Genomic DNA, 19114 nt, shown 5'->3' on the forward strand with positions numbered 1-19114 from the left:
TCTATCAGGATGCCCAAATTATATTCCTGCTTAAGAAAAGTTTAGATGTTACAATAGATAGTTTTGAGATACGCGCAGCTATGCAAACAGTCCGGGAGAGATCTATGCCAATGTGGAACAGTGTAGCAGTCACAAATGGGATGACTGTAAGTGAGGGTTTTGCAAAGAATGAAACCACAATGAAGGGTGCTGCCCATTGCAGGGAGGAGTGATGGCTTTGAGAAGTCCATGCAGGAGGCAGACTCAATCTTTGAAGAGTCGCTGAATCAGGAGCAGAAGGGGGATTGTGCTTCAGCTTTGGCTCTCTGTAACGAAGCTATATGTAAGTAATTCTAACCGCTTCAGCTATTGCGCTTTTGACAGTTTGCTAATATCATAAGAAAGTCGGAAACATTTAATCATGCTTTGTGGTCAGGTAATAATACAGGGATCCAGCTGGTCCTTAGGAATGTGATGGGTAACACAATCTTTTCTTTTGTCAAGCATTCTGTTTGTGGGGTTTTAGCCCTATCTTCATCTCCATATTTTCATGTTTGCATCTGTTCTTTTGTTTTCTCCAGCACTGGGATACTGATGTGTCTTTTGGTGCTAAATGTTGCATTTCAGCAAGCACCAGCATGGTAACTCCTTCTGCCACTTGACTTTCATTTAACAGTTATTTTCCCAGTCCTCAAGCCAAATTACAAATGGCTGTTCTTTATAGAGGATGTAGAATAGGGAGGAAAAGTATAGCCTACTCCTAAGTCCTTTGAGTTAATCTAAAAAAAAAAAAAAAAGAAGCTGTGCTGTACCTGCTTCTCAGAAAGAAAAAGCATTAGGACATTGAAGCGCTTAAATGCATTGTGACACTTGAGAATGTGTGCTATGTGATTTCATTTTATTTTTACTTTTTGGTCTTTTTCCATTGTGACTGGCTGGCTGTCTCACCCCATGCTCCTCTCTGTCTGTATAGAATGGCCGCAGACAGGGTAGGTAGTCCTTCTGCATTTGTGTTTAGAAATTGGCTCTTGTGAACTGCAGAGTAGCGTGCAACATGCAGCTATTGTGAAAGCAGTTAGCTTCCATTCCAGCAAGGTATGTGCTCAATTTCAGAATGCAGCTGGGTGTCCTTGCACAGAATCATAGAATGGTTTAGGTTGGAGGGGACCTTAAAGATCATCTAGTTCCAACCACCCTGCTGTGGTCAAGATTGCCACCCACTAAATAATGGGAGTCCCAGGTATGGCTTATACCTGGGAGCAGGAGCAGGAGAACAGAGGAATGAAGCAGCAGTGTGATAGGACTGGAATGAGCCTGTATGAAGGGGATGAGAAGTTGGGCTAAAACATACTCAAACAGTTATTAATTTTACTTCATTTTGATTTAGTTTCAATTAACTTGTTTGGACGCCTGGCTAAGCTGAATGTGCATTAATGGAAACAGTAGCATCCTTGTGATCTTTTTGTAGCAATATTTGCATGGTCCATGTTTTATGTTTTTGCTGCATCTTTTTTTTTTTTTTTTCTTTTTCAATTTTATTCCTTTTTTCTGTTTGTTTTTCTGCTATGTTTTCTTTTGCATTTTAGCTAAACTAAGACTTGCCATGCATGATGCCAACTCTAGCACTCACAGCAGAGCCCTAGTCGATAAGAAGCTGCAAATCAGTATCCGAAAAGCCCGGAGCCTCCAGGATCGCATGCAGCACCAACAGCCATCGCAACCGCTGCCGTCACCAACCTGCCACCCACCGCAGGGCGGCACCGTGTCCCAGTCTACAAGGTAGTTCAAGTCTATCACCTAGACCCAGATCTGGGCTGCATCTGAGCAGTACAGTCTGGAAAGAAATAGAAAATTATATATATTACTCTGGACAGACCAATCCTACAGCGTTTCTCCTTATTTCTTTCTTGTTTAGGCTAAATTATATTTTAAGAGGGTCAGCTACTTTTTTTTTTTCCTCTTTCCCTTCTCAGTAGTTCACTGTGCACATGTTCAAAATGCAGTCTGTGACAGAACTGGAGTCAGTGCCTGGCAGCACTGACATTTTATGCATAGTAAGAAAGAATACAGTAGTAATGTGGTGAGAAGGGACATTAAGATGTAATGTGCAGCTGTTAGCCGTTGGGAGCAGTTTCAGGACTCAGAACAGTAAAGTACTATGATAAAAGTCTTGCTATAACTGCTTTTATATTAGAAACAGCAACCTACTGTACTCTGAAAAGTGTCAAGTACATTAGTCTTTTCTTTCTAGTCCACTTACCTAATGGTGCTCTAGTACAGCTCTTGGATCCAGATCCTTATCCTGTCACCTTGACTACTCTCCCTGGTGCTCTGTCATTCTTCATTTCCTTTCTATGCTTCCCAGCTTCCTGCGGACTGGCTTAGCAGACTCTTCATGATTCTTTCTTCCATATACAGACTTCAACTCTAGCATAATTAACTCTCTGCTGTAACCGATCCCTTCTTCCCACCCTCTTTAGCATGCAGCTTGATCCTTCTTTCTCCCCATACCATTCCCTCCCTAGCACAAGACCATCCCTATCCAATTTCTAGGGTGTTTCTTGTACTGTTACTTTTATTTCCTTTTTCCTTTCTAACATGCTTTATTATTAGGAATGTAGATGAAATCTCAGATGAGAATCTTTTCCTTTTTTAAAACAGAGCTATATACTAAAACTCGGTGGATTTGCACAACTGCTAGGCTATATCTCATCATGTGCTTTTCCTGCAGTAGTTGAATTATATGTAACGAGGGATGATATTTTTGTTAGTCATGGTCCATTGTATCTTCTTGGACTAGAAATAGAGAGCCCCAATTATTCATTTTGGTAGATTCTAAGAAAATGGGAAAAAAAAAAAAAAAAAAGGAACTTTCTGAATTAATTTTGTTAATGCTGAATGTACTGTTGCTTTGTGAAAAGAACATTGCTTTTCCAAAAGTTTTATTGAGCTAAATATTACAGCCAATGGAAGGAATGTATTGATAGCCAGTGTCTTGAATTCTTGCTTTGATGTGAATAATGTAGGTAGTGCAAGGCTTGAAGTTACTCACAGATGAGTTCATTCTGCCACATGCATTAACTGCACATGAAAACTTCTGTACATCTCAAGGAGGAAGCTGATCAACGATGTTAGTTTCCTCAGGTTCTCTGTTAAGCTATTAGTAACTTGTTGCTTCCTCACAGTCATGCCAACTTGGAACTTTTTATTGCATCTGCATATTAAAATTAACGTACTAGACTAAATGCAGAAAAGCATGAAGGCCATGTATAATTGCATTAATTTGTATTCTTCCTATATATCAATATATTATTTAGAAGTATACCTAGAATACATATAATTGAAAAATAACTGTTATTTATTTAACTTGACTAAGTATCTTATCATTGAGAGTACAATTTGAGAGAGATTATGACCTGTTCTTTCCATTTGTCATGTTGTTCTCCATGAATTGCCTATTTAGAGAGGACCTTATGGAAATACCGTCAGGTTGTTTACAGATCATGAACTTGTCTGAGTTTGTTATAAAAAAAAAATTCTAATATTAACATTGGAAACAATTGCTTATTTTATGTAAATGCTGTTTTTACTGTTCTTACACAGTTACTCCTACTGCACTCTAAGTCTATAGGTTAAAGTACATAGGGTGCTGTGTAAGAATGCTGGGAAAGATTCCATAAAGCATAACTTTACTACAGTACTTTTCAAAATGTGAAATGGTTTCAGCAGATCAGTTAAAGTAGAAAGTCATACTTAGAAGCAAAGGACTGTCATTTCTTTATCTACTGAATTTTAATACAAAATCTTCCATCACAATTCAGTTGGCAAAGAAAGAGAAGTGTATTGAGGGATATGTAGCATAGGGTAAGTTCTGCACCCTAGGGTTAAGCATAAGCAATGACTACTGCTAATCATTTGCCCTTCTGTGTGTTTTAGTGAACAGACTGGCCCGTTCCAAGTACTGCTGAGCCAGGAGGTACCACTGGAACCCAACAAGGAAGTGGAATTTGGGTCCAGTTCTTTCTTCCACCCACCTGCTTCCTGCCATGAATTGCACTCATCATTATATCCAGAGTCTTCCTCCCTGTCCCCTCCTGAAAGCAATCCATCCAACAGGATCTCTCCAAAATTCCAGTCTGCTTCTTCTGATTTTCATGACCAAGTTCCCCCTTTTCCCTATAGGCAAGGGTTGGCAGAGAGGTCTGCAAGAACTGAGAACGATGCCCACCATAGCGTGGAATTTACTGACACTACAGCCACAGGGCCAAAAGAATATAGGGAATGCTGCAGTAGCAGCAAGTTAGAAGAGGTTCATAGCATAGCACCCATTCTCACACCTAACACAGTAAACTCTGGGTCTTTGCCTACACTGTTTCCCTGTCCACATCCACCACAAGCAGCATCTCCTGAAAAGGACATCCAGCACAGTCCTTGTTCCAAACTTTCAAGCTCTCCAGTGCGGCCCAGCATTGATCATTTAGGGAGCTATCATGAAATGTCCCCTGCAGTTTCACCCCCTTCACAGCAGTGCTCCCTGGATCCTTTACAGAAAACAAATAAATACTCCAGAGCAAACAGTCACGAGATTTTATTACCCTCACAGGATGAATACAGTATAGCAGAAGGTTGCAAATCTGAGGCTGTTAGTACGAAGGGACACGTTCGCTCCTTGGCAGAGCAGTTTCAGAAAATGCATGCAGTCTCCCAGAGGAAAGGTACTCATGAAAGAGGTTGGACTTCTGCAGTATGTCAGGATGAGACGTCTCCAAAACAAATACAAAAATCTTCCATCAACCCTTCACCCTCTGATTACAGACAGCTAATCCATCAAAACCAAGAGAACAAAACCCAGTCTTCTGAAAAATTACTCTCAACTGTGGATATTAGGGATGGGGTAATTTCTCTGGAGGGTAAGCAGGTTGCTTCTAAGAGTATTTGTTCTATCAGTGAAGAGCTGTGTAGAAGAGGTGGACAGAATATAGTAGACCCTGCACCCTACCTGGAAAGGCACTGTCATGATGGAGGAATGAAACAGGTGGATGATGGAGCTACTGGTAGTATGATTGCCTCAATGCCTGTGGACCGCTGGGTGGATAATGTTACTAGGTATTACAGTTCTCAGAAGGATAATAAGAATACTGAATGGCTTCCTGTACCTGGCAGAAGTCCATCCCTTTCTGATCAGAGAGCAGTTGGAGATGACTTGAGCAGGATCCCAGTACATCTGCATCCACAGTGGAATCAAGACACAGAACAGGAGCTCTCAGAACTGGAATCCCTCTATCAGACTAGTCTGCAGGCATCTCAGGCCACTAGACCTTTCTTGGGAAGACAGGACAGTGCTAGGTATCCATTTGACCATTCAGGTAAGAATACTGCAGTTGTTTTTCTTGATTGACCTACCACCATGTTCCGTTACAGGTGAGGAGATGTTTTCCAGACAGTTTAGTTAAATGGGTGTAAACTTAAGTAAATATTCAGGTTGAGGACTCTGAAAGCATTTTAACCGTAGAGGTAGAGAAGCACTGTGATCAACAATTGTTGATCTTGGCAAACAGCAAAATCTGTTAAGAATAACATAGAAGTAATTGATCCGCTTTTGAAGTAGGAAGCTAACTGTTTAGGTTAGGCTATTGAATTCTACTGTTTGAAAGTCCTGAATCACCCCTGCGGTTTATTAAAACTGTTTCTATTCCTGGTGTGAATATTGTACAACTTGATGGCTATGATTGTACTCTCTGTGAGAATTTAGTCTGTACCTGATAGAGAGGAATAACTTCGAAAAGCATTGCTCGGTCTGAGAACTTGTTTTTTTCTAAGGGACACCTGCTTTGAATTCTGGAAGATTATTTGTGAAAGTGGCAATTAGGGTGCATGATCTCTACTAAAATCCTTGAGACCTTGTAGATTAGTTGGTGCTGAAAGCAAGTGAATAGATTCCGGCACTGGTGGTGAGAACAGCTCTGACATTGCTGGGAACAGTCATTAGAGTCAGATGATAGCAGCCCAGTTCCACTTAAGCTGCACTGATCTTCTGTCTGGGGCAGGACAGCACTGATTCTCTGCTTAGCACAACTGAAACAAGTTTATTTTTTATCTGTGCCATTGTATCCGTGTTATTTTTCTGGTCAGATACAAAGCAGCTCAAAACTTGGCAGGTACCAAAGTGTGTATGTCTACAAATAAAATAGAAATGAATACACATGCAAGGCAGATTTCCTCCTGCCCTGCAAATGTAGTATTAAGTTCTTTTGTTCCTGACAAATCAAGTCTGGCTGCATCTAGAGGGAATGCCATGGTAAAACTCTTGAATGGTTGTTTTTAAAATTCAGTAACTCAAGTATTCCATGAAATTCTCATCTTGTATTCTGCTGGCAGAGCAGGTCCTAAGACAGCCATTCCGTGTTTTCTTTTGATTTTCTTTCAGAATTAGGGAAGATCTGACCTCACAGCTTCCAGGTACTTTCTTGCGTGAGCTTGGATCAGGTGGTCTTATGTGTGTGTCCCTTTATAGCACACTAATTTGGGAACTCTTTTTTGAAAGTCAGCAGAATAGAACCCAGTTGCTTTAGTGATAATTGGAGCTTCAGAGTTCTGTCGTCAAACGCCCTATCTCTTCAGCTTATACTTTTCCTGCCTGTTTTCTCACTGCATATCTGAAGAATGAGATGTGGATATCCTTTTAGACTAAAGTTTGTCTTTGAGATCTTTACTTCTGCTTTGCTGTGACTTACAACCTTTTTTTTTTTCCCGAAGTTCTGTAAATGCTGTTTAGAAACAAAATGTTTGAGCCAATGCATCTACTGTAATAAATTTGGTGAAAATAGTCTGAGTAAATCTGGGACAGCTCTTTCCCACTTTTAACTTCTATTTCCTCTTCATTTGGAAATAAGATTAAGTCTTTGTGTAACATGTCAACAGTTTTTGTCAGGCCTTTGTATTCAAATTAATGGTAAAAAATGTCAGTGTTTCATTACTGAAGCTTTATGACAGAGTACAGGCTCAGAGACCTAATCTTCCAAATGCCTTCTCGGTGCAGGAAACATGCTGTTTCCTGCACCTTGCTTTTCTTCCTTCATAGGTAGATTCCTTGTGACCATTTTTATTAGGCCATTGATCTGCCTGTATATTCCATGAGATATTTTAGGGTATAACTGGCTTGTCATACACTGAAATCAAGTGTAACTGTAGCAATCTTGATTGGAAAAAGCAGTTTCAGCTACTTAAGCAGGACAAGAATGGCTGACAAGCTGTAGCACTAAGTGGAACAAGTGGATGGACATGTGGGGAATCGAAGCTGATGGTCTTGTTTACCTCAAGTAACTTAGGTAACTGGTTTGATAGCTCTCTTTCCATTTAGCCCCACTAGGCTGTCCTGGCTCTGTACCAAACAAGCACTGATGTGCAGCTGAATCATTTGATCTTGGCTCTACTGAGTGTTTAAATTCACTGTTCTTTAGAAGTTCGTAGAGGGGAAAGTGCAACAGGAGCGAGTGTCTTGATGGACTCTTTCTTTGACAATGCTGAGAGTTAGTTTAATAAATTAATGTTGAAAGAATCGGTGATTACTGTGTATATAAAATCTCTATCAATAAATGAAAATGTTCTGTAATGTGGAAATCTGCCTAGAATCTAACCATAACAATTTCCTTCTCAGTCTCTGCAAACCTGAATGCGAGGAAGCTGTGTACTACAGCTGGCATGGGTCTCTCGAAAACCCCGACAGCAGAGATCGAGCGCAGTCTGTATGGTTCCACTGCCTCTTCTGTCTCCAAGGTGATGGCATGTCTACTAAGTTGTGCTAGGGAGGGAAGTGCTTAGCCTGTGTAAGTGAAAGAAACTTAAATGGGAGAGGTAGAATATGTTATGAAGGAAAAAATGATAGTGGAATCATTGATAATACTACAGGAGAATTTAAAGTGCAACCCAGCTCAGAATTAATTGATGAAAACATGAATGACTCATACTATGAGCACTTTGCATGTGACCACATTACCTACATTCTGACTCTGACATCACATACCCCTGAAGACTTTTAAAATCTGTCCTCTTTGAACATACTGACAAGAACTGCTTTGCATTTCAGTTTGCAGTTCATGCTTCTGGACGTTACAACTTACAGGAGCACAGATTTCATTACATGTTTTGATAGATATTGCTGTAGTTGGTTTCTGGTCACTTCAGAGGGGAGAAGATACTTTTTCCTGAGAGGATCTGTTTAAATAGTTGGTAGTTGCTTATCAGTGCCTGTACAAGACCATGTATTCATGCAAGTACCTCCTATTGAACTTTTGTATTCATTAAATGTAACCAATGGTAGTCTTTTTGTCCTGGCTTTGGATACTTCTAAAAGAGATAATCTCACTACAGAAAAGAAAAATTATAATGAATGTAATAATAATATAGTAATTACACAACCTTGATGTTATAGAAAGCCTTTTCTGAAGTCTCCCGTATTGTCTGCAGGTCACATATACCAGAGAACGTAGCAGGGAACCAGAAGAGGAGATGTACAGTGCAGAGAATTTCCGTCGCATTGCTCGCAGTCTCAGTGGGACAGTTGTCTCAAACAGAGAAGAGACCCTGGTCTCTTCTCATAGTTTTGTAAGTAGAATGATGTGCAGCTTTCCAAAGAGCATGTAGATTTGCTGTTTTCTGACTACATGTAGTAGCTAATAAACAAGAAAGCAGACAACTGAGTCATAAGCCATGATGAAAGCTTTTCTTTGTGTATTCCATTCTCTTTCTGGAAGAAGAATGTGCTTTTCTTTAAACAACAAAATCATTTTTTCAGGAGTAAAAAGTAATACCTTCTGCAACTAGTAAGACGTGAGCTAAGGTTCCTTGCCCAGTATACAGGGACATCCAGAATAAACTTTTTACTTTCTTTTGTGAATTAGACTAAAGTAGAAGATAAAAGCTGCCAGTAAGGAAAACAGAATCAGATTATTCTTGATGATGAGCAATATAACCAGCTATAATAATCAGTTCCAATTCTGACTGGCCTGCTGTTGTTTTGTGGATTCAGTTTGTGCACTAAACCTTTTTGACTGGTTTATGTGACTTGTTTTGTTTTCTCCTTGGTATATTTCAGTCTTGGTATATACCAAGTCTCCTTGGAATGTTTATCCAATCATATTCCAATCAAATAACCCTCCTAAGTAGCCCACCACTGCAGTAAGAGCCTTACTGGATTGATGCAATTTTTGTTTGTATTTCTCACTTACAAATGCATGGTGTGTTGTTGTTTTTTTCCAGTAACTCATCCTTTTCCTTGGATCAACACCTCTGTTGCTTGATTCAACCCCAACTCTGTGTTTACTCATCATTTTTTGTTTTTTTTCTTCTCCTTTCTCATTTTATAAAAGGAAGCACCAAATATGAGGAAAATGCCAATGGAAACCAGCCACCGTTCTTCCAGCTCCACTTCCCTTCCTTTCCCCCATGATCCTCCTGTGTTTCCCTTTGATCCCCAGCACACCCCAAACCAGGTGCAGCACCTACCCCATGATGTACTGGTGCCCAGCATGGTGGGCAAGGCACGTAAACTGTCAGGTAATCACAGGATTTTTCATCCTTGTTCGTGATCAGAAATATTGCTGAAATAAATTCCTGCAGGTCTTGCCTCATAATATACCACCTCCCTGAATTTCTCCAGAAATCTGAAAGGATTAAACACATTCTTTTTCTCTTCTGCCCTTTGGAGTTGTTCAGTGATTCTATGCCAAGTAGACATAAATTGGAAATTATCTTTATGGAAACACTATAGTTACTTTTAACATGAGATCATATTTACATCTTTGTGAGATATTTTCTCCAGTGTTACAGCAGCAGTAGATCCCACCACATTGTTGTCATGTATTGAAGTACATCTGCAAGCGACTAGGTCCAGCAGAAAACGAATGTAACTGTGCTAGTAGAAATAACTAATTTCTGCATTTTTTCACCTGTGAATTACTTTTCACATGAAAGACATTAAAACCAGTTTAATTGATGACAGAAGAGATGGTAATTAAAGAAATCTTTCACTCTGTGAAGTCTGTGATAGTAACTGAAGTAGGATAAGTAGAAAATGCAGAAAGGAAAATGAGTGCTAGAAAAGTGCAATTAGTTTTTGTTCAGAATTACCCATCAACCATTAACTGGATGTGTTAGTGATTATGTTTATCTTCTGTCATGCATTGGCCAGCTGAAGGTTCTGAGAAGAAGCAACAATACACAAATAATAACTGAGAAACCCTTACTTTTTTTTATCCCTAGGAGATCAGAAGAACATCATCCAGAAACTTCTGGTTGTGCCTGACAGGGGTGAAGCTTTCCAAGGTGAAGACTACCCAGGTATGGCACTGAGCTATGGCAGTCTCCCTTGTGCACCCAGAGGCACCCTCTCCCAGGGGCAAAAACCTCTTCCTAATCCGTGTTCAGGAGGTGGAGCATCAAATGTCTCTGGCCATTGGCTGAACATGAGCTACCCTGCCAGACAAGCAGCAACGTTACCAGATAAACGAATGACACTCTGGGGTAAACGTGCTGGCCAACCAGGCAAGAGTTTACAGGAAGGCTTCCTCCAGCAGCCTTCACAACATCAAATGCGTGAGTCTTATGCCACCAGTTGCAGGCTGCCAGCCAGCACAGACTACAGCACTTTAAGAATACTGCATCAGCCTTCTTGGGACCTCGGCTCCCCTCAAGGTTGTCCCGTGCCCCCTTCCTCTGTTAAGGCCCCGGGTCCAAGGAGAGTTGATATGCCCCCAGATGAAGACTGGCGACAAAACAGTTATACCCCTCAGCCAGGCAGAAGGTGGATGCTGCCAGTGCATGTGAAGGATGGGGCTTTTTCTTCAGCTTCAGAGGCACACAGAAATATGCTGGCTCGAGCAGCAGCAGCTACTGGCACTGTACAAAAAAATGGGTGGTAAGACCCCATCCGCTCCATGCACCATGATAAATCACTCTGTGAACAGACTATTGCGGTTGCTGTAGTGTGGATTATAAGGAGACGGCAAACTCTTTCAATCAGTTACCTGTGCCAGTTTTGTCTTAAAATGTAGCTATATAATATGTGGAAACTAATTGCACTGTATTTCTTTTCTGACACTACTGAACTGTTGTCTGGATGGGGAATCTTAGCTATTATAGTCTTGGCCTCTTCTGGCAAAAAGCGTAGTAGGAATGTTAGGCATCAGGGGCATTGGTTTACGGGTAAGTTCAAAAGTATAGGCATGTTTTGAAGGAAGACGGCCGTTAATATAAGGACATTTTTAAGGATTTTTTCATGAAATGTAGCTTTGGTAAATTCTTTGCATACAAAGCCAATTACTTTGTTTTCTTCTCCTTCCTCTTCTCTTTCCTTCATAGGGAAAAAATAAACTTTCCAACTTCCCAGGTTCCAGTAAATCTGCACTTGATAAGCTGGAAGTTAGTAAAACAAACCTAGTTTTCAGTGTACTGAGATCTCATTTCAGAGATCACAGCTACAGCTGCTGCTGAGGAAGTGTCAGGGAGACATTGTTCATTGGTAAACCAGAGTTTTTCCTCACTTCCTTAAGGCGAACTAACAATGCTTCAAGCGGAAAAGATTGTTAATGCTGCACGCTTAATGACACCAATGTAAACACAGAATAAGTTTAACTATTTTAGTGTCAAACTTACTTGCTTTTGTAAGTATTTTTCAAATAAACCTATGAAAATAGTTCTACTCATCTGTCTGTTTATGAGCTTTCTTTGCTGATTTGCCTTTGCTGATGAATTGATCTGGAATTACTTGTTTTCTTACACACTGAGTAATTTGTTATGCTTCATTCACAAAGTTTATATAATAAGTACCTGTCCAGATCCATGGACATCATGAGGGTGTAATTTTATTTCTAGATTTGATGCTTTACACTACTGTAACTTTCCCTTCATAACAGGCAGTAGTTACATGTCCTTTCTAAAGTGTTTGAAACTTCCTGGCTGGGGAGGGTGGGGACATCTATTGAATCTATGTACGATGTATGCAAACAGGATTCCTACCCTTAATCTGGAAGGGTAGATAGAAACGGTTGATGTTGTGAGAAATCTCTCTGTAACAAGAGTTCCTCTCCTGCTCTTGTATGTATAACCAGATATGCTGCTTATAAGTTGTTAAAACCCGTGCTGTTATGTGTTAACATAAAAATGAGACTGTAGATTAGGGCCTTCTATCCTGTATCCCAGCCAGCTGTGGAAGATACAGACTGCCCTCTAGTGTGTGGTCTTGCTAATCTGGTCTCAATGGTGTTCTAGGTGAGTATTCTGGTTTTCATTTCCATTTCATTTCATTACTTGCACCTTTGTGCTTGGTAAGATTTCATCTGCTTTTGCTGTTTAATCCGAGTTTGAATTTCATTCATTTTACTAATTGTCATTTTTCAGTTTCTTGTTTCTGAATACTTAATTGTTGTTATGTTGACTATTGCTACAATTTCATGTGACTATGTAATGCCAAATCGTGTTTTACATTTGGGACCCTATTGCTCATTTCTGTGTACATAACTGACCCCACTAGCTCTAGGGGCAGGGCACAAACTCTTTCTGTACTCTACCATTCCAAAATTCCCTACAAAATGTTGACTTTTTCAGAGCGGTTTAGCCAGTTTAACTATATGAAATTTTGAACAGTGCTACTAATTTTTAGTTATTATTATTTTTACTAACTGTTTAAACACAAATCAATGGAATATTACTACACTGAAACAATGGTTTGATTAAGATTTGTTTCCACACAGGTATGGAGCTGTTGGTCTCTTTGGCTGCTCATGGACACGTGTTAGTAAACTGAACTTCCTAGCTGAGGAAGTAAAACTTGGCTTATAGGAAGTGGATCCAAGGCAGAAAAGTGGATGTTTGTGTGGTGCACATATGATGAAAACATTCCTGTTGCATTTGTTTCTCTCATTGGTTGAGTGATATGATTTGTGTGAGGATAATCTGGACACAAGCAGTCCCTGTTTGTTTTCAGCCTTTTTTCTTTTCTTTTTTTTTTTTTACACCTTTAACAGATTAAATTACAGTACCCCAGTATACAAATGAGGACATAAATATTTGATGTTTTTTCACAAAGAGTCAGAGTGCAGAGCAAGTCTGTAAGTAGCCTTGAACTCAGTTATCTAAAACAAAAACAAAAATCTGCCAAAAAAAAAAAAGGCACAAAGTCACTTATTCAAGACACAAAACGTAGTAGAAAACATTTGCAAATAAAGGAAATTATATGTTTATTTTTAATTATAATTCTAGTGACTGGGGAGGAGGACGTATGCTTCCATAAAATGTGCAGATTAATCCTGAGCTTAGGCAACTCGTCTTCATCATATTAGCACTGGTGTTACTCAGTTTTTCTCTTTTCGAAGGGAACTGTTGGGGTTTTATGTTCTTCTTTTGTTGGTGGTCTTTTTGCTTTTAACTTATCATTGTTCTAACAGTGGTTTCAAAATTGATTTGTAAATCTGTGTATATTGACTGCTTACTATTAAATTAACTGAACTAGAGGCCTGAAGTGGACTAATTAGGCCATAACTTTTGAAACGTTTTTGCATTGTTTTGACTAACTGCAAACTTTTCAGTCCCCTCAGTGATGTTTATTTCTATTTGTACCCTAGGAAGTACATTGCGTTCATTCAGTAGTTCATTAAAAATCACTGCCTGTAAGATGGGAGGAAGCTTCCACTAGCAGCTATTTCAGGACAGTATTTCTTCTTAAAGCTTATAAGCTTTGATGCATCATAACCATGGTTTTCTTCCTAAAATACTTCTGTTACTGGCTGCAGAGTAGTTTAGTGGATAGAATTGAAGTGGAGGGATCTTAAACCTGCATTTTGAATAATTCTAATTTACCTAGAAGTAAAACATTCACTGCATTTGTATAATCTCTCAAGGTGTTGTAATGTATTTAGGCCTGGCTATGTAGGGGAAAAAAGAGCAATAATAGGGATTTGATGTTCTAGTTGTAGCAAACGTATGTAAATGTAATCTTTCTGTACATGATAAAGGAACTACCTAGCACAATTATTTCTCTTGAAGGCAATGGTGTTTGTGTATGCTGTTTATGGAAAACATACTCTGACCCGCTAAGCTGCTGATTTGGTCCAGTGGAGCATGTGCTAGAGGGTACAGCACCAATCAGACACAAAATGGACTTTGCTTCAGAGAAGAGTGCTACAGAAGTGTAAGGTAAGCGCCTAGTTCTTCATAATCAAAGGCTGCAACACCTACATTAACTTGGAGAAGAGGAAAGAAACTTTTTCTGATGTTTTCTGTGTTTCCTAACATTACTGACAGTGGCGGTTGGGGTAGGAGGTAAAAAGTATGGAGAGCGTTCCCAGTGACTGGAGCATCTTGCATTTAATGTCATTTTATCTATTTACATATTTCGACAGTGTGAATTAATTCCACCTTTGTCATGAATTAATGTCACATGGGTTATGCACTGAATGCATAGCTCAGTGAAGAATGAGAAGGCAGATCTGTCGGTCATTTAGGGGGAGGGAGAGAAGAGAAAGAAGAAAGCGAAAGAAAAAGAGAATTTGAGTGGTTTGTAATTGAAGGAAATAGATGTGTGAAAGATGAGTAACAAGAATGTGTATGCACTGCATCTCTTCTCTTAGATGTCCCTGTCTTTCTGGAGAATGCTTGGTAATGGGTCTGTCTGAATTTTCTTTTTTCTCTCTACGGATACGTTCCTAGGCAGGGAGGGTCCTCAGAACCAGAGTATCATTTCAGCTTTTGAGAAGTGAAGACTGATGTAGAGAGTGGTCAGTGATCTTTATGAGACTAATAATGTTCATGCCACTGTAAGTTAAACTATGCGGAAACATTTACATACCACTTCTATATGTGTGTATAATAGACATGGGGTAAATGGTGTGATGGCCAGGTTGGTATTTATACCAGCTGAGGCAAAGATAAAAATGAGCTTACATTTTTACAAACCCCTCTCTTGCATTAGGTATATTTTGGAGTCTTAACTCTGTGCCATTTCCTGCTTAGCACTATGAGTGGTAGAAAGCAAAAGTAAGATTTGTACACATCTTATGTTTGCTGCCACTAGCATTTCATCACTGCAGATGACTGTTCAGAACAATTTCAAGTCTAGTTACGTAGATTACCTTTTGCACTACTTCTTCCATAGCTATTATCACTGGTGGGATTACTCTAAAGTACTCTGCAATACTGAGAAAGAGCTCTGATTTAAAAAAGCAAAAACCAGAGTTATCAGACACTAGTATAAATTGCAGGCTACTCAGCTACCACAGTTTAAGCCTGTTGCACTCGCTTCCTGCACATTTCCTTCACATTCTGGTTACTTCGATGAACTGGCTGCAGAAGTACGGACTTATGCTTTGAAAGCTAGTCAAGGCCCCTGTCTTTTTGCATACTATTACAATCATAAGAAACAGGCTAAGGCATCTTGGCCTGTGGCACTTAGCCTACCCCTAGAATTTTAGGTGATATTTTTCTAACCAAAACCTACTAGAGATTAACCATATCTCTAATTAACATCTCACACCTCTGCAGTGGTGGTACCTCAAACTCTTGCATTGGTTTCTCAAAACATTGTTCACTTGCTCTGTTTAAAGCATTCCTTCCCCCTCCCTTATTATCTAGTTCAAACTTTTCCTTCCTTAGCCTTAAGCTATTGCTCCTTCTTCCATCTGAGACTAAGCAATTCCCTCTTTTCATTTATCTTACTGTCTTGATGATAATAATAGACTATGAGCCAGTCACCTCTATTCACTCTAAAAATTGAGTTCACTCTGCTTTTTGCTGCCCTCCTTTGTATTCTCTAGTTTTCTTAAAGCCTCCACAAGCAGGAGACCTGGCCAACAAAGTATTTTAGGGAGGCAGGCCTACCTATAGGGCATTATTTTTAAAAAATACCCCATCACTCTAAAGCAACTATGATAGTATGAAGTATGAATATCTACTTTGAGTTTTGTTGATCCATGAACAAGATGTCCTATAGAAAAGAGAGATCCCATGCAATCAGTTTTTAGTTAATGAAAATTTATCAGTGAGATAAAATGATTCTCAGATTTTATCTATTACTAAAATGCAACTTGTCTCCTACTTCAGTAATGCACGAACAGCCATGAAGCCTTGTGGCCTTTTTTCTTGTTCCTGGCAACCACACGGCTGGTCAAAAAGTTTTCCTTGACCACGCTGACTTACTGCAATGTCAAGGACAGGTAGAAGGAATAATTTGGTCTCCATCCCAAGTCATTGATTTGTCTGATATTTGAAAACTACAGTATTGTGGTGGTAATAATTCCGTGATACTGGAGAAAATGGTCTAAGTATGTGCTTTCCATCTTTCTGAATAATGGTGCTATGTTATGAATAATACAGTTTGCCATAAGAACTTGTCTTTGGACAACAAGGAAGTCTTGTGTAGTTCCCAGAGAAAAAATTCAAGTACTTGTATCGAATACTCGCACAGTACAGCAGTAGGTCAAAATGTATTTAAGTTAAAATGTGGCTTCTGAGTCACTCTCTCGGTTTACACGAACCGCAGGACCATTTCTGGCAGTTCAGAAAGGACCATTTCGAGCAGCCGCTACTGAGTGTCAATGAAATGGAACAAGCTCTTCAATGTTTCGCCTTCCTTATGGTACTCTCCTGCTTTCTCCTTCCCTTCTCAGACCTGGTTTATCTCTGCAAGATTTGCTCTCTGCATCCTTTCTCTTGGGATCTGGAATACATCTCTCTCTCTCTCTCTCCTGTGATTCAGTTTCTTTCTTAGAGTTTTCAAAAAGTCCTCATTGGGTAATTAGATGATTCTGGGACAGTGCATTGTGCCAGTTTTCAAGATACGTCGCTGTTAGAATCAGAAGGGACTGTTCTGACCTCGTGCATGAGATGAATACTGAATTTCAATGCAGTCGCTTTTATGTCTAGCTTCTGTCTGGACTTTGTGTCTGAGGTGACTATTTACTTAAATGCATGTTCTACTATGTCTTGTACTATTTAGGTGAGGTGTCAGAAAAGTCTGTTTTAACATAACACCTATTTATTTAAACATCATTTGCATGCGGCTCAAATATGTACTGCTTTCAGATGGAGCAAGAGGAAGGCAAAGATGTCTGTATCCCAAACGACTTTGTTCCCCATGGTATAGATTAGGATGGAGTGGCTTGATTATTCCCTGTGCCTATTGCTGTTTTTTTCTTCATTATGAAAGCAGCTGTTCAGAAAGTAGTCTAGTGCAAGCTAGAGGAAGGTTTGGTATACCGATCAGAATTGTAATCAGTCTTTTTTTTTTAGTGGGTATTAAAATGTGTGGAATGAGTTGGCCACTTGGTGGCAAAGCTGAATGGCAAATAAAGTGCTGTTCTGCTTTTTTAGTATTGCTTTTATTTGACTGGTGTTTGTGGGAGATTTGAGGTAAACTGCCGGCTTTATAAAGGCATGCTGACTTCTGCCTGCACAGCTGTATTTCAGTAATTGCTCTAACTTCCAACAATCGTTACGCTGTTGTGGTCCTAGTACAAATTGTTTGCTTTGTTGAAGACAAGAGGAAGTGAATCAAACAGCTTTTCTTTCACTGTGAGGTTATATTTGGTAAGTCGGGGCAATGTGAGTGAAGGCCCTTTCTAGAGACTCTAGCTGATTTAGAGACAACACTACCTGAAAGCTTCAGTAGCAAGCTAAAGGACTTGAATGTAGTTCAGTAATGTCTCTCACTAATACCAGTTTTGTGTTGTTCTTATGTCAAATGCACTTACTCTCTATACGTTAATGAGACAAGGTGAAATATATTCAAGAAAACCAAGCAAACATCAACAACAAGAGAGCAATAAAAAGCTAAAGTAAATGTGCTAGCTAACTTCTCTTCCTAGGTGCTGTTCTAAAAATAATATTTAAAAAACGATAATTCAAATTAAAGTTTTATATAGCGATATGACATCATTTATAACATCACCCTGATATATTTTGCAGGGCAGGCAACAAGCTGATGCAGCAAGCTTGCATCTGCATGAGCCTTTTCCTCAGGAGATGGTACCTGGCCATCACTGGATGTATTTCAGCATGGTAACCACAAGGTAGGCTGTCTGGAAGCTGATGTCATTGCCTCTCACCGTGGCATCAGAGCAAAATTATAAGTTGCTCTGAAAGTAATGCCTCTATTTTTTTATATGAATCTACAACAGCTATGAAGAGCTCAATAATACTATTTGATAGGGGCATTTCTCAGCTACCAAACACTATTTTTTCATCCCAGTCACAACCATTAGCTATGTATTTTCGCCAGCCTGTTTTGGCAGTATATGGGACAACTGCATTTTTCTCTGTCGTTTCACACTGTCAAACATCAAACCTGCATTTATTACCGAGCTTCACTTTATTCTAAAAGCCTCTGAATTCATTATTCTTTCTTTGTTCCAGCGGGTGCACTTCAAGCTAATTCTAAGGCAATGTGAGCAATGTGTACTTACTGCCCTCCCTACCCCACATTCTCACTGCGTATTCTGAGCTGATAGATATGGATGACGTTGAAGCAAATGAGCTTTTTTCCATCTAAGAACGAGACCCTTTAAATTGGTTGTACAATGACAGACATTTGCAGAACATGTGGTACAAAGTAGTAATTCCTACTACTGGGGAGCTTAGCAGAAAATCCAGAGTAGTGATCCCGGATTTCTTTGTGGTACATGCTCTAATGTATCCCAGCTCTCTGTGTGCCTGCACACAGTGAATTAATAGAATTATATTTTCTAAAGCTGTTTTGAAGTCTTAGTTAGTCCATTAATAAATAACCTGATGCCTATGATTCTGATTCCCTTAAGTGTAGCAGTTGCTTCTGATGAATGTCTTTAATTTTAAAGTGATATTTCATTCAAAATTCCTCACCTGGACTGTCTTGGTCATGTAATAAATTATATTAAGAAGTCAAACCAAGCTCTTGGGTAAGCTATCAGTTTTTTATCAGCATTTTTGGTGGTCAAGCAGCTTTTTGTGCTCAAACTGATGGGTACTGACCCTCAGCTGTCAGTCTTCTGACCTGGATAGGGCAAAGAGCAATGCTTCACTGTTGGCTTTGGAACCGTGTTTCCAGTTCCTGATTCACTGTGGGGAGTAGCTCGGTACAGCTCTTACACATTTCTTGCTTATTAGCCGT

At 39.5% G+C, this 19114-nt stretch overlaps 1 protein-coding gene across 14 annotated transcripts in view; it reads left to right on the forward strand.

Moving 5' to 3' along the window:
• The window catches only part of USP54 (ubiquitin specific peptidase 54), an 89849-nt gene extending 78168 nt beyond the window's left edge, over positions 1 to 11681 (forward strand). For 7 of the 14 annotated variants that reach the window (XM_015866495.3, XM_085554384.1, XM_085554387.1 and 4 more), the window contains 7 exons: positions 203 to 322; positions 1566 to 1758; positions 3916 to 5345; positions 7637 to 7755; positions 8446 to 8583; positions 9348 to 9534; positions 10240 to 11681. In XM_015866495.3, the coding sequence (XP_015721981.2) occupies positions 203 to 322; positions 1566 to 1758; positions 3916 to 5345; positions 7637 to 7755; positions 8446 to 8583; positions 9348 to 9534; positions 10240 to 10898 (2846 nt within the window). In that variant the 3' untranslated portion in view covers positions 10899 to 11681. The remainder of the gene's footprint in view (positions 1 to 202; positions 323 to 1565; positions 1759 to 3915; positions 5346 to 7636; positions 7756 to 8445; positions 8584 to 9347; positions 9535 to 10239) is intronic. The other 7 variants (XM_032445586.2, XM_085554389.1, XM_085554391.1 and 4 more) reach the window with 3 other exon arrangements.
• Positions 11682 to 19114: the final 7433 nt, after the last annotated feature.

The sequence above is a fragment of the Coturnix japonica genome, chromosome 8 (genome assembly GCF_054131305.1).
Source record: "Coturnix japonica strain WE chromosome 8, WE-NBRP24, whole genome shotgun sequence".
Taxonomy (NCBI): domain Eukaryota; kingdom Metazoa; phylum Chordata; class Aves; order Galliformes; family Phasianidae; genus Coturnix; species Coturnix japonica.